The sequence below is a fragment of the Xyrauchen texanus genome, chromosome 31 (genome assembly GCF_025860055.1).
Source record: "Xyrauchen texanus isolate HMW12.3.18 chromosome 31, RBS_HiC_50CHRs, whole genome shotgun sequence".
In the NCBI taxonomy this organism is placed as follows: Eukaryota; Metazoa; Chordata; class Actinopteri; order Cypriniformes; family Catostomidae; genus Xyrauchen; species Xyrauchen texanus.
The window spans coordinates 441,630-458,096 of record NC_068306.1 but is presented as its reverse complement, the minus strand read 5'-3'; the positions used below and the strand labels follow the sequence as shown (position 1 = coordinate 458,096).

Below are 16,467 nucleotides of genomic sequence, written 5' to 3'. Positions count from 1 at the left end.
TGATGGAGCTTGAGAGGTCCAACAAAGAAGAATGGGAGAAACTGCCCAATAATAGGTTTGCCAAGCTTGTGGCATCATACACAAAAAGACTTGAGGCTGTAATTGGTGACAAAGGTGCTTCAACAAAGTATTGAGCAAAGGCTGTGTTTACTTATGTACATGCAATCTTTTATTTTCTCGTTTTCTATTTTTAATAAATTTGTAAAGATTTCACAAACTTCTTTCATGTTGTCATTATGGGGCATTGCTTGTATAATTTTGAAGAAAATAATGAATTTAATACATTTTGGAATAAGGCTGTAAGGCAGTCCCATATTTGTTACTTCTATAACTGACATATTTAGTTCATGAAAACGAGTACATGTTCGTTGGAGCACAGAACGTTTCCAAAAAAGGAAGAAATAAGAGGAACTATCAGCAGCTACGAAAGGTTGTGCACTCTTCAGGTGTATGGTGTGTTTCCTTGGTTAGCTAAGCATACATACTTACAAAGTTAAATGTCAAACAAAGACAAAATGTACAATTTATATTTCTCACAAAGTCAATCCTATATTAACTGCAGAAGTTCACATAGATGCAATTGTCCTTGTTAATAGACTGATGAAGGGTTTTGTTGGCAATTGATAGTCTATGTATTCCATTTCAAGAGTGTAGTCCATCAATAGACCGAGGTGATGCAGGCAGAGATCAGTGAGGTTCTTCGCAGTTCAATCTCGCCTGTAATTTAGGTGAGGTTTGGTGTTGTCCGTCCAAGGTTCAGACAATGGCATATGAAGTATCCTATGTCTTATGGTTGGAGTTGGCTTCAGTTCATCCTCTGAAGTCCATCATAATAGACTGAAGTGATGTATGGCTGGCACCGGCTGCATGTAGTCATCATCACTCAGAGACACATAGCAGTGGAGTCCAATACGAAGCAGGAATGACGCTAAATCCAGCTGGTTCTGGTGACCTCAGTATTGGAGTCCCGAGGTTGAACAAATAAAATTATGTAAGCATAGATGCCATTCAATTTATTGCGGAGTTAAAGATCATGATCAATGTTTCTGGTTCCGGCAGACCAAACTAAAGCAGCCTAATTATGTGTTGAAGGATAAATTAGGTGTATGCCTGGCTAAATAGATGAGTCTTTAGTCTAGACTTAAACTGAGAGAGTGTGTCGGAGTCCCGAAGTGTTAGGGAGACTATTCCATAGTTTAGGAGCCAAATATGAAATGGATCTACCTCCTTTTGTGGATTTTGATGTTCTAGGAACGATTAACAGGCCAGAATTTTGTGATCGTAATGAACGTAATGGAATATAGCATGTCAGAATGTCACTTAAGTACTGTGGAGCTAGACCATTCAAAGCTTTGTATGTAGTTAACAGAATTTTAAAACGAATATGAAATTTAACAGGTAGCCAATGTAACGATGATAAAATGGGGCTAATATGATCATATTTCTTAGTTCTTGTTAGCAATCTGGCTGCTGCATTTTGAACCAATTGAAGTTTATTTATTGATCTTGCTGGACATCCTCCCAGTAATGCATTACAATAATCTAGTCTTGAGGTCATGAACGCATGAATTAGATTTTCGGTATCAGCAACAGAGAGCGTGTGTTGTAATTTAGCAATATTTCGTAGGTGGAAGAATGCTGTTCTACAAACATTTGTAATTTGATTTTCAAAGGACAGATTGGTATCAAATATAACACCTAAGTTCTTCGCTGTTGAAGATGATGTAACAGTACATCAGTCTAGATTCAAATTATATTTTAGAGTTTTTTGATCCAATAATTAATACCTCTGTTTTGTCGGAATTGAGTAGAAGGAAATTTCTGGCCATCCAATCTTTTATTTCATTGATACACTGAAATCACATCAGATTTTGAAGAAATATCAAGTTGGGTATCGTCCGCATAACAGTGGAAATTCCACGATTCCTGATAATATCTCCCAGTGGAAGCATATACATGGAGAAAAGCAGAAGCCTTAAAACTGATCCCTGTGGCACTCCATAGTTTTGTTTGGTTTGACAATTTCTCATTTACATAGACAAAGTGGTAGCGGTCTGCTAAATATGACCTAAACCATGCTAATGAAACTTCACTGATGCCAATATAATTCTCCAGCCTATTCAAGAGAATGTCGTGATCTATCGTGTTGAATGCAGCACTAAGATCTAAAAGCACTAGAAGAGAAATGCAGCAGCGATCAGATGATAAGAGCACGTCAATTGTAACTCTGATAAGTGCAGTCTCTATACTGTGATGAGGCCTAAATCCTGACTGAAAATCTTCATATATACCATTTCTCTGTAGAAATGAACATATTTGGGAGGACACTACATTTTCTAGTATTTTTGACATAAACGGGAGATTTGAAATCGGTCTATACCGTAATTTCCGGACTACTGAGTGCACCTGAATATAAGCCGCACCCACTGATTTTTAAATAAAATATTATTTTGAACATAAATAAGCCGCACCTGTCTATAAGCCGCAGGTGCCTACCGGTACATTGAAACAAATGAACTTTACTCAGGCTTTAACGAAACACGGTGCGGCAGCGGGGGCGTGGTCAAGCGCCCGTCCGGGAGAGAAAACCGGTAAGGGCGCTTACACCTGAGCTAAATTATGTCTAACACTGGTGTCTAATTTCAGTAAGCATGGGGAGAGCGGCATAAAAGGCAGCAGCCACAGAGCTGAGAGAGTGACACACGCCAGTCTAGTGTTGGCGATAGAGGAATTGAGAAACTTTAAAATTGATTGTAAACATTGCTGTGGCCATTAAAAGCCTTACCTGGAACGTCAAGTGCCCTGCTGAAAACTGTCACACTGGTGCCCGTGTGACAGTTTTCCCAAGAAGGACACGTGAAGCAGGGCACTTGAAATTAGACACCGGTGTTAGACATAATTTAGCGCAGGTGTAAGCGCTCTTACAGCTTTTCTCTCCCGGACGGCGCTTGACCACGCCCGCTGCCACACACGGCTTGTAATAAAACATTTGCAGTAAACAGTAGCCTACCAAGAAAGTCATTGGTCACTATCTTCCTCGTCCTGTGCACTGAAACCACTGAAGTCATCTCCTTCGGTGTCGGAGTATAGCCTCAGATTTAGTTGTCTTTTTGCACTGAGTCAATTCCTCACGCTGCTGTTTCCAACGTCTTATCATCGGCTCATTAAGACCAAGCTCACGTGCAGCAGCTCTATTTGCTTTTCCAACAGCCAGATCAATCGCCTTCAACTTGAAAGCTGCATCATATGCATTTCTCCATGTCTTTGCCATGGTGAGGGTGACAAAATTACTACCGTAATCAGAATGATGGGAAGTTTGAGCGCGCTCAATTTAATCTAAACAGTAAACAAAAAAAGTTGTTTTGACCTTAACCCGTTCGGCAATTTCATTGGTCTAATGAAAGCTTCACGCCGGCAAAAAACTGAGCACGTCACAGAATGTTTTTTTTTTTTTATAAAATTTGAAAGCGGGAAAAATCCATATATTAGCCGCGTCATTGTATAAGCCGCGAGGTTCAAGGCGTGGGAAAAAAGTTGCGGCTTATAGTCCGGAAATTACGGTAATTAGCAAGTTCTCCTGGACCAAGTTGTGGCTTCTTAATAAGTGGTTTGATAACTGCCATTTTAAAGTTTCTTGGGACATGTCCTAAGCATAGCGAGGAGTTAATGATATTAAGAAGAGGTTCTGAGATTACAGGAGATACCTCTTTTAAGAACTTAGTTGGTATAGGATCTAACAAACAAGTTGTGGCTTTTGATGTTTCGATAAGTTTTGTTAGCTCTTCATGACCTATGACAGTGAAGGATTGAAGTTGCACGTGAGGAAAATTATTAGAAACTGTTTTCTACTGTCATCATTCCACAATATCTTAGAAGAGTCTTGTTTCTGGTTTCTGTGCTCCTCGTATTCTGTAGTGTACGTACAGTCATGATTTCATTTAGACTCTCAGGTTTTAACACAGTTAGGTTAAATTGCATCTTATCTGTGTGTTTGGTAGCGTAGTTCAGCACGCCTCGCTGTAGCGAAGTAAAAAGTGCAAACATTTTAAATACTCAAGAAAGCACAAATTTAGCCTTTACCAAAGAGAACAAAAGAGGACCATTATATTTGTGACCTCCACACCCAAAATGGTTTGGTCCGTCCCCCCAGTTTTCAAGACACGTCCGGCCTATATGAGTCTGAAAAATTATTTTTGTATCTTACCTCAGTTTCAGTGAACTTGTTTAGATTCAGCAGGTCTCTTTGCCTATTAAGTTTTTTAGACGTACTATAAATGACTCCCCTTGTAAAAATTGGGAGTTCATTGCAAATTTGCCGCAAACTTGCCTCAAATTCGCTACTGATCATGTTCACATGCAAATGAGCTTTGTGGCAATCTTGTGGCAAATTGTCCATTGTTGCCAAAGTTGTGCTGCAGGTTCACGGAATAACAAGCTCATTTGCATATGGAAATAATTAGTAGAAATTTTGTGGCACGTTTGCTTCTTGTTTGCCAGAAGTAGATTTATTTGTAAGGGTCCCACCGGCTTTCAAGAAACAGAAAAATTCCTGACTTAATAATAAATAATTACAGGTGTAGGACGTTTGAGTTGAAGGGATGTGCATGCAGATATGTTTACTCACTAAAATGAGGTGATTTCCTATTAAGTCAATGTTTGGATATAGCAATATGGCGGCACAGTGGCTTCACTGTTGTGACATATTCAGCAATCCAGTTCTATAATATAAATGGATGTTTGGCTTCACAATAACTATATTATAAATTGGACATATTGACTGTGGAATGTTGTTGTGATGACATCACAATCAGCTCAGTTTGTGGCCTTCCCACTTCAAAACTGGTTCCGGCGCCGGTGGCTGATTGTCTCAGAAGCGGAGGCAACTGAGGTTCATCACCCGGATTGAGGCGTGTAATTGTGCCACCATGAGGAATTAAAGAGCATTTGGAATTGGGTATGTCAAATTGGGAGGAAAATTGTATATTGAATCACTCGTTGACTTATCTTTGTTTTATTATTAAATAACTGCTATAAGTTTATTTTGCTGTAAAAATAAAGGTATTGGAAATGTTAATCCTGCCCCTTTAAGAGTTAGCTTCATTTGATATGTTCAACTGGCAGTCACTTATTTCCAGGGGTTTCAGTACAGCGTAAAAATGCTACATGGTAGTGTAGGCATTCTGCTAATTTGCAGAGGTCACCGATCATGCACACTAAAAGTGTATGAGGATAACCCACAGCACTAACGGTTGAAATGTTTTATTATTTGCCACTAATGAAAACGACAAAGATGTTGAAATTGAATATGTCAAATTAAATTAATTCAAAATCACGCTAAAATATCACATTAGCGCCATTTAAGTCATCTGAATACTTAAAGATCTGCGGTTACAGGGGTTTCGAGTGATATACCTGTCCACAATGAATTACATGTGCATGAAATACTGCTATAAGTTTATTTTGCTGTAAAAATAAAAGTATTGGAAATGTTAGTCCTGCCCCTTTAAGAGTTACTTTCCTCCGGGATGATCAACTCCTCTCTCAGTCGCTTTTCAACTATTTCGACGCATCAACACTCCAGTCCAGCAGGAGGCGGAAATTCACCAGAAGTTTCAGAAAACACAAGAAGAAGAAGAAGACCTGAGATCCACAACACCGTTTGAGCGCTAAAATCGGTACGTGTTTTGTGTGTTTTACAGATTTAGATTTTTCTGTGCATGTTGTTTTTATCTCTTTGGTGTTTTAATGACTTTAAAAGAAGCTCATTATCGTCTGATGTAGTTTGTTTTGTTACTGGTCACATGCAAGAGATGAGAAAAACAACAAAACTGTTGAGAACCAGTAGATTATTTACACTTTCTGTCTGTCTGTGGCTAAACTCAAGCACTTTAAATTAAGATTCTCGTGTTGGCAGATATACATTTTCATTTTGATATGAATTTAATCTGCCCGTTTGATCCTATTATTAAATAAAGTCCGCTGGAAATGTCAGAGGTTTTTGCTCTTTAATGTGTTTTAATAACAGCATCATTCTTTCCTAACAGTGAGGAGCAATCTCACTGTAACAATAACCCGAAACTGTCATTTAAACATACTTGTGTTAAAGATTATTACCTGTAAAATTGTGTCTAATTAACTCATATATCCACAAAAACACCTGAACATTTGAACGTGTATATTTTTATTTTCTTTTAAGAGGCTTTATTATGTTTGGTGATTTTATCTTTCCTTTAGTGTGTAATATAGCTCTTTGTGCATGTAAAATGTCTGTAAAGTTACAAAAGGGAGTTATTCTCTCCTACAGACAACACTGCTCAAGAACTACAAGAAACGGGCTGTTTGTAGTCCAGCCATTTCTTCTGTAAAGTATCTACGTCACTATGTAACACATTTGCATAATTCACGCCCTCAAGCAAATGTAGTTATAGCCAATGATGAGTTGTTAGTGTTGTCGCCATGTCGAGAAGATGCTGTTTTCTTCACTTCAAAGCAAAACCTCTTTGTTTGGACTTCCAGCGGCAGACCAATGGAAGAATCAGTGGTTAAAATTAATTTGATTTATTATAAATTATTTAGCACTATTCCTCAGCAGTACAACCACAACCAATGCTTTATTTTAAGTCAGTTACCCCTGAAAAAAGGTGCAATTCCCACTTTATTGGGACAATCTGGCACTTCAGAAGCTCAACCTGTAAGTATGCTTGATTATTTGTGGATTTATTTGCTACCGAGAGTTAAAATGAGGAGTTTTGTGTTGTAACAACGGTGTACACCCAGTGCACAGCTGTAGGCCTCTGCTAACCTGATAGCTAATGTTATTGTGTTGAAATAGTTTTGCTATTCATGGTAGTCCACGGCTAACTTGATCACTAACTGTGAGTAAGCCTCTGTTCTTCATATCTCGGGTGAAAAAGGTTCGGCTACACCCATTCCAGCTGAAGATGACTGATTTAGATGCACTACATGTCTTTTACTTGAATCTTTGTCAGGTCACAATATCGACGTTGTACTTGTAAGAAAGCTACAAAAGTAAAACTTACCTCTGTGAAACGTCCTGCTCAAGTCGTGCTTGTGAAGGTGTTTCTGGTCAATCAACTTGTTCTTCCAAACTTTCATTATGGATGCCACTGATGCCATAGTTACAATAGTGTTTACAGCTGCTCAGCAAGACTCGGGAGCTGAACCTTGTTTATGATAAGGGCCGTTACATTTCCAACACATGCTCTACGCGGTTGACCAATCACAACAGAGTAGGCCAGCTGACCAATCACAACAGACTGGTGTTTTCGGAAAGGGGGACTTTAAAGAGACATGAGGTAAATCAGCGTTTCAGCCAGAGTATGAAGAGCGGGGAAAAGAAATGTGCGGTATGAGAAAAATAAAGTGTTTTTTTTTTTAACATAAAAGCACGTAAACATATTCTAGTAGAACCCCAAAATAATTTAATGTCATATATTAAATTATAAAGTCAGTCCATTATAATGATGATGTTTTTGTGTTCAGATGTTCATCATGAGAGAGCAGGTGGATGTGATTCATGCTGGAGAACAGCAGATGCTGCAGACACCAGTGAAGATGTGTTCAGTGAAGCTGCTGGACTGCAGGAACCTGATGAAGATGAGAGGAGAAACCACAGCTGTGGTACAACAGAGTGATGATGATGATGATGATGATGATGATTTTATTCCTTCGGGTATGTTTTTTTTTTATTCTCTATTGTCATTTTCATGAGAATCAACGGTCATGTCAGAATATTAAACACAAATGGAGAGGTTATGTAGAACGTAAGTTTCAGTCTCTATTTACTTTGAGCTTCCAGAGGAGCACTGAAGGGAGGGGTGTGTTTGCTTTGGCAGTTGAGTTCGAATATCAACAGTGTTTCTCAGGAATCGCTGAGTGCACCTTTAAAGATCTTTATTGTAAAAGATTTTTATTTTGGTGCCCACGTGTTTTTTGACTGACTGAAAGGCAGCTTCTGTGTGTGTTCTTTATTTGTGTGTGCTCTGAGAGTGCTGTTGATAATATGGATATGTGCCTAAACTGTCAAATATAATGTAAATACTTAAAGGGCACCTATTACGCCCCTTTTCACAAGATGTAATTTAAATCTTTGGTGTCCCCAGAATGTGTTTGTGAAGTTTCAGCACAAAATACTCGACAGATAATTCATTATACCATGCTGAAATGCCAATGTTTGGGTGGGAATAAAATGAGCATTTGTGTGTGTGTCTTTAAATGCAAATGAGCTGGTGTGTATCCAGAATAGGGCGGAGTTTTGACATCTTTGCTTCGAATAACTAGACATCATAAGGAAGTTTCCGAATGATTATTTGATCAATTTATTTATTTGTTGAAAATTTTCTCTCCCACAGAAAATAAATGATAAAAAAATGTAGGAGTTTTTTCAGCAGTTTTGCAACGATGGATGAGCAACACACACACACATACTGTTACAAAGCAGCCTGGTGTAAAATGATTCACGCAAACATAAATGCATTTAGGTAGATTGGAGGGCGCATTCCCTTCAAAAACAAAACGAATCCACTGCATCTTCAGTGGCTCAGAGTACGTCGGGAGTAAATGAGGACTGCTATGTTCATTCTTACATCCAACAACAAAACACCTCAATTGCTTAGGAGACATTCTTGTCTAAATCTGCTCCGGCGACAAAACAATGGTGACTGTGTAGTACTTGTTCAGGGCTGGTCTATGACAAAATGGCAGTGTCCGTCAATAGTCGTGGGCGGGGCCTGTACAGTGTGATGTCACGTACAGAATCTGCAGATAGCATTTTTTGAAACAGTGTTTATGATTAATGGGGGTTAGATAAAAAAAGACTGGGTGGATTTTTATCATTATAGGGTGATTGTGTATACACACTTCCAAAAAGCAGATCCATTTCTTCGTGCAACACGTGAAAGTAAGTTTTACTGTCACTGTTAATGTTAATTTCCCCACAAGCACTGAGGTAAATCAGACAATGTCATGTTTTGAGGGCATTTTCAGACCCTTAGCTCATTTGGTTTGTTCCGAAACAGGAGCTAAAATGGTCACAATGTTGCATTTTCTACTTGGTTCGGTTTTGGTGCAGATCTGAGTTGGATTGCCATGTTAAAATATGCCTAACCGAACCAAGGAAGAAAAATTCCGAAACAAATGAGCGAGGTGTGAAACGCCCTTAAACTATAATGCATTCCCTCTCCCTCTAATTTCAGTGCCACACGGCTTAGATTAGATCTCTAAATATTCATTGAACACTATAGAGTAGGTGGTGGTATATGCTGCTTCATCTGTCAGTAAGTGACAGAGCAGAGAAGTAGAGCAATGGTTCCCAAACTTTATACAGTAGTGTACCCCTCCAAACATTCAACATCCTTTTGCGTACCCCCTCTAATGCATAGATAACATTCACACAATGTATTTTGAAAATATGTATGTTTAACACAATTATCTTCGTAAAATAACTCTCTTATATTAAACATGTAATATTAATCATATACAGTGAATATAAAAGTCTACACACCCCTGTTAAAATGCCAGGTTTTTGTGATGTAAAAGAATTAGACAAAGATAAATCATGTCAGAACTTTTTCCAGCTTTAATGTGACCTATAACATGAACATTTCAATTGAAAAACAAACTGAAATCTTTGAGGGGGAAAAATAAACTCACAATAACCTGGTTGCATAAGTGTGCACACCGTTAAACTAATACTTTGTTGAAGCACCTTTTGATTTTATTACAGCACTCAGTCTTTTTGGGTAGGAGTCTATTAGTATGGCACATCTTGACGTGGCAATATTTGCCCACCGTTATTTGCAAAAGCACTCCAAATCTGTCAGATTGCGAGGACATCTCCTGTGCACAGCCCTCTTCAGATCACCCCACAGATGTTCAATTGGATTCAGGTCTGGGCTCTGGCTGGGCCATTCCAAAACGTTAATCTTCTTCTGGTGAAGCCATGCTTTTGTGGATTTGGATGTGTGCTTTGGGTCGTTGTCATCCTGAAAGGTGAACTTCCTCTTCATCTTTCTAACGGATGCCTGAAGGTTTTGTGCCAAAATTGCCTGGTATTTGGAACTGTTCATAATTCCCTCCACCCTAACTTAAGAAAAACAGCCCCAAAGCATGATGCTGCCACCACCATGCTTCACTGTGGGTATGGTGTTCTTTGGGTGATGTGCAGTGTTGTTTTTGCACCAAACATACCTTTTGGAATTATGGCCAAAAAGTTCAACCTTGGTTTCATCAGACCATTACATATTTCCCACGTGCTTTTTGGAGACTTGATGTTTGTTTTTGCAAACTTCAGCTAGGCTTGGATGTTTTTCTTTGTAAGAGAAGGCTTCCGTCTTGCCACCCTACCCCATAGCCCATTCATATGAAGAATACGGGAGATTGTTTTCACATGTAGCACACAGCCAGTACTTGCCAGAAATTCCTGCAGTTCCTTTAATGTTGTTGTAGGCCTCTTGGAAGCCTCCCTGACCAGATTTCTTCTCGTCATTTTATACATTTTTGAGGGATGTCCAGTTCTTAGTAATGTCTCTGTTCTGCCATATTTTCTCCACTTGATGATGACTGTCTTCACTGTGTTCCATGGTATATCTAATGCTTTGGAAATTATTTTTACCCTTCTCCTGACTGATATCTTTCAACAATGAGATCCCTCTGATGCTTTGGAAGCTCTCTGCGGACCATGGCTTTTGCTCTGAGATGCAACTAAGAAAGTGTCAGGAAAATCCTACTAGAACAGCTGAACTTTATTTGTGATTAATCAGAGTCATGATGGCAGGTGTGTAATGACTTCTATTTAACCTGAGTTGCGTCTCGGCATGCAAGAATAGTGTTTGGTTCTGTGCCTAGAATTGCGCATCATTGCAGGTATGGCATTGCCAGCCGACTTCGAGCATTGGGGGTAATTATCTGTGCAATTGCGCGGCCAGCTAAAGGTGCTTATATATATGAAATTGGACACCGTTTGCAAGGTTGAGCTCATTTTCTGAAAATACATGCAACAATGTAAAAACGGGTCTCTAGTGTGCAAGCAAATGTGTGTGAAAATTACTGCGTTTGAATGTGTGAGTCTGGTAAAACAATGAGGAATCAATTTAACTTGCTATCATGAAGCTACTTCACCTAGCGTGTGCTGGGCTGACGATAAAAGATACTTGTGTGATGTACGGTGCATGAGTTGATGCATTTATTTTTACCGCGGAATATACATGAACTGGGTTTGAATGTTATTTTAGACTAATGAAATTAAAAGAATGGTAAATCTCAGAACTTGTAAAGTAAATCTCACATCCCTTACCCCCAGGGGTATGCATACCCTAGTTTGGAAAACAGTAGAGTAATATAGCTGATACAATGTGTCTGATCAGAAGGTAAAAGTTATTTCCTCATTCTGGTGGTTGGGAGCAGAGGTATTCAAGCCTTAATATACTTTTTTTAATACGAGTTAAAAAGTCACTGAGATCTATTGAAAGTTGCTTTTTTATACTTCGAAGTGTTGCTAAAAATATGACTCTTCTTGTGCTCCCTAGACATTTACATTTAGAGAACATATTTGCACATTGTGTTCCCTCTGTAGTTGTTTTAAAAAAGTCTTAAATGTAGCATTATAAAACCTGAAGGAACCCTGTATAAATATAAACCTTTTGCACAGCAAAAATCACAAATATATACTGGACATTTGTCATGTTCTGCAGTTAAAGGGTTAAAAAAATATTTAAATGTGTCCCTCTTGAATTGATTTTTGGCAACTTATTTTGTTTTTCATAGAGCTGATGAAAGTAAGAGAAGAATGTGAAGAGCTGCAGGAATTGGAGGAGGAACAACAACATGGTTTCATAACTGGAAACAAATATTTAAGTGGCTCAAAGACAGAAGACAATTTCTCACCTAAAAAGCCTCGAAGAACAACCAAGAAAGCTTTCACCTGCTCTCAGTGTGGAACATGTTTCCCATGTAAAAGCTATCTTAATAAACACATGAGAGTTCATGTTGGAGGGACACCTTACACGTGCCATCTGTGTGGAAAAGTTTTTGCATATGCAACCAGTCTCAAGAGACATCTCTTTTGTCACTCTGAAGAAAAGCCATTTGAATGTGAGAAGTGTGGTAAAACATTTGTTCTTGCACAGTACCTAAAACAACACCTGAAAACTCACACAAATGAGAAGCGTTACAAGTGTTCATTTTGTGAAAAGAGTTTTACACAACTGTTCTATTTGAAAGAGCACCAGAAAATACATACCGGTGTGGCGGCTCATATGTGCTTTGAATGTGGGAAGTTCTTTATCACAGCCGGCAACTTGAAACAGCACCAAATAATTCATACTGGAGAGAAACCATACAAGTGCTCACACTGTGGAAAGAGTTTCACTCATTCACAAGACCTGAAAACACACAAGAGAATTCATACCGGAGAGAAGCCTTACAAGTGCTCACACTGTGAAAAGAGTTTCACTCATTCACAAAGCCTGAAAACACACAAGAGAATTCATACCGGAGAGAAGCCTTACAAGTGCTCACACTGTGGAAAGAGTTTCACTCATTCACAAAGCCTGAAAAAACACGAGAGAATTCATACTGGAGAGAAGCCTTACAAGTGCTCCCACTGTGAAAAGAGTTTCACTCTGTCAGGAAACCTGAAAACGCATGAGAGAATTCATACTGGAGAGAAACCTTACAAATGCTCCCACTGTGGAAAGAGTTTCACTCAGTTACAAACCCTGAAAACACACGAGAGAATTCATACTGGAGACAAACATAGCTTGCGAGTACGGAGCTGTGATAATTCCACCTGATACTGTAGTATATTTTTATCAAGTTAATCAGGAGTAATCAATGAAAACATTGTTGATTTGTACCACAGTTATGTCTGACGGGCAAACATGCAGTTTACTGTGTGTAAAGGCCTGTGGACGTGATGAATGTGTGCTCAACATATGTGTGAATATTTGACGGTGTGTGCAGAAACAGAAATAGCTCTTACATGTGGGCTCTCATGACCGCTGGGAGAATTTATCTCTTCCAAAGGTGGTTCTGTTACTTCTTAATATGGTCAAGACCAGACTCAATGAAGAGCATGATAGATAATGCATGTTTAAAAAAGTGTAAGCCACACCTTGTTTGAGGAGATGTATTTAAGTGAAACCAAACCCAGAGATGCTTCAGTTGTTGTTGCTGTGGTTTCATTGCAGGCAGCTCGGCTTTATTGTGTGATAATAAAGTCTATTCTTCTGAAATCAAAACCCCAAAGATTTTGAGTGATTTTTCACAAAATTGGCAGAAACTACTACAATACATGCATACATGCATGGCCGGTAGAGCAGTTCATTTGGAGGTGGCATACTCCTTGTACACTGATTCTTTAAGAAGGTGGAAACACGTACAATAGCTCTCAGATCTTTTTTGGAAAAGATGGATAAAAAAATGGACCAAAGAGAGGCGTAATCTTATGTCTGGTGATATTGTACACATTGCTGATTCTACAGCCCCATGCAATTCTTGGACTCTTGCTAGACTACTAGAGACTTTCCCAGATAAAAAGGGTTTGTTAGATCTGTACGAGTTCAAATCAAAACAAACACAGTAGTAAGACCAGTAACAAAGCTTTGTCTTTTATTAGAAATGTGAAACAAAAAAGGTTCAAATGCATGGTGTACTCTTATTCTAAAAGAAAAAAAGGGGTAAGAGTAAATATTTATTTTTTTATATATTGATGTATATAGACTCTTGTGATGGCTCCTTATGTTAATAAATGTATTTAATTGTTTATGCCCTATGTCATTAACAATTAGGGGCTAGTATGTTGGGGCCATTATATTTAGTTGTTATCTTTGTTTAAGCCACTAGAGGGTGTATGTGTATTGAGTATTTAAGGAAGGCAATGATGCGTTACAGGTGCACGATGGAAGGTTAAACAAATTTGACCGTGCCGTGAATGTGCTGTGCAGCGTATTTCCAAGAATGCTCGCACCAATAACTGCTTGTTTTGAACTAAATATTTAGATTGTTAGTGGAAAGTTGAAGTTTTGGAATATATATTTGCCATGTGTTTTGTTTGGTTGTTTGCTATGCCAAATGGACAATAAATGGATTGGCTTATCCGACTTTATCTCGAAGGTATGGACAATGTGTTTATTTTATTCAAGGCATAAGCACGCATCAAAACCAGACTTCTAAAAATCATCTGCGTCCCCACAGACAGGTTTCCAGGTGTCTACATTTCTTAAAGAAAAAACCTAAATCTGGGAGACTCAAAATTCCAGTTGGCCACATCCCTCGTCCAAGTGGCCATTTCACACACTTGCAACTTGATTTCATATCTTTACCCTCCGATCATGGGTATAAGTACGTACTAGTAAGAATGTGTAGAAGCTTTTCCTCTTCAAACCGCCACCCCTGAAAAAGTAGCAGAAATTTTGTTGAGAGAAATATTCCCAAAATGGGGAATTTGCTCGACCGTGACCAAGGAACACATTTCATTTTTCATCAAAAGCACTTAAATCATGCATGAAAATTTTGAATGTGAAGTAAAAATTCCACATTCCGTATCACCCCCAATCAAGCGGTGTGGTCGATTCACAGAATAAATGCTTGAAAATGGCTCTCCATACAAAATTAAGTGAATATTATTTTGGGTGGTTAAGACACCTTCCCTCCATTCGCATGGCTATGAGAGCCACGCCAAATCGGACGACAGGATTGTCGCCTTTTTTAAATTTGTATTCCCTTTACCGTATGACGCTCCATTGTTGAGAACAGGCCCGACGGGGCCGTTGAAAGACTTTTTGCAGGAGTAACTCATTGTTGACAGAATGTCTCAAAAATACGCACCCTACCGGACCTGCAGTCCTAGCTGTAATTGTAGAACAATGCTGTACATTTGTTACTGACTATACTAATAACATGACTGATGTTATGCAACAAATGATTGCCCTCAGAAATGAAATTGACCACCACATGAAAGAACCCTCTAGTGACAATAACCTTGATTTCTTTTCCTGGGTGGGTAAAACATTAGGAAATACGGCCTGGAACGCTTTAAAACAAACTGGGTCAGCAATTGTTTTAATTTTTATTTTGGTATTTCTCCTGTATGTGGGTTTCTGCATTGGTATGTATCTTTGTGTCCAGATATTTAAGGGGAAGCATGGTGTTTAATCACCTCCTTATAATAGAGTTCCTGATGGCCAAGAGGGAATAGTTTAGTGAGAAAAGTGTACAATAAAACTGGTGTGAGTGTTTTTGGCAGACGTGTGTGTGTGTGTGCAGCGTGCTGAGTGTGATATTTACGAGCGTTTTGCTAAGGATGTATGGATGTATTTAGCAAGCCACTTAACCACAGCAGTCACACTTCAATAGGTCGTAACAATATGAATTGACACCCTGAGTTACAACCTCATCATTTGTACAGAACGTACCATACCAAGAATGGAAATCTTCTTGGCACAGTCTCAAGAGGGTATAAAAACCTTAACTTTGGTCCTCAGAGAGTATAACCGCTCAACTCTCTGGCTCTACGCACCTGTTTCCAGCTTTGAGGCCTCATCTCATTATCTGTACTTTAACTTCTTTCATTTATTTACTTGTTCATTAGATAAAGACAAGGCATTGTATTATTATTAGGTTAATTCCAGGACTTAGTCCTTGGATATATCCTTAAGATATATCTACTTTACCTTTTATAATCAAATATAAATGTTTCTGTATTATTGCATTTATTCTCATTATTTCATATTTTTATTCACTTTAATTTTACTTCTATAAAATAACATTTGTTATTCATTCTACAAATCATTTGATTTATTGAAGTCATTTTCCATCTGCTGGATCTCACTGCACCATTGAGCGCCTTTTTGAAGATTACGCTCCCTGCTCTCAGGCTGCTCAACCCAGAATGCTCTGTGATATGCTGGTTTGGGAATCTACTAAATAAGCAATAGGCCTGAGGTTATGGAGCTCTAACATTGTTTTGGTTAAGTTGCAAACCTTATAACCTCAATAAATGCAAAGTAGTAATCAAATCTAAGAATGAAGAAATCGAAAGGGGCTGTCGAGAAACTGTGAGATTTAGCAAATATTCCTTTTGGAGTCGTATTCATCACATTGCCAGAAAGCGAGAGGATGTGGTACGCGATGGAATTGCAGCAAAAGGTGAGCTGGTAGGCTACACTACTATTCGATAATAAAATAATGGATACGTAATGTATCTTGTTATTTTGCCATCATGTTAGCGCAGCCGTCAGGTAGATGCAAGCACGTTTCTGTGGGGGTTGGGAATGTTAGAGAATTTTACATTTTGCCTTGAATCCTGTCTTACACACAAAACCAATAAAGATGTATGATCTTGCAGATCAGTGTGTCATAATTTGCAGGTGGAGAATTCTGCTTTCATGCTTCTATTGTACAATTGATAATTCATTTATTGATCTTGCTGGACATCCAGTAATGCAT

At 38.6% G+C, this 16,467-nt stretch overlaps 1 protein-coding gene across 2 annotated transcripts in view; it reads left to right on the top strand.

Moving 5' to 3' along the window:
• The window catches only part of LOC127625014 (zinc finger protein 501-like), a 169,253-nt gene extending 155,157 nt beyond the window's left edge, over window positions 1–14,096 (top strand). Inside the window, exons 1-3 of one of the 2 annotated variants that reach the window (XM_052100060.1) lie at window positions 5,617–5,675; window positions 7,504–7,693; window positions 11,785–14,096. In XM_052100060.1, the coding sequence (XP_051956020.1) occupies window positions 7,504–7,693; window positions 11,785–12,812 (1,218 nt within the window). In that variant the 5' untranslated portion in view covers window positions 5,617–5,675 and the 3' untranslated portion in view covers window positions 12,813–14,096. Of the gene's footprint in view, window positions 1–5,616; window positions 5,676–7,503; window positions 7,694–11,784 lie in introns of those variants that run through there. The other variant, XM_052100061.1, reaches the window with a different exon arrangement.
• The last annotated feature ends 2,371 nt before the right edge of the window (window positions 14,097–16,467 follow it).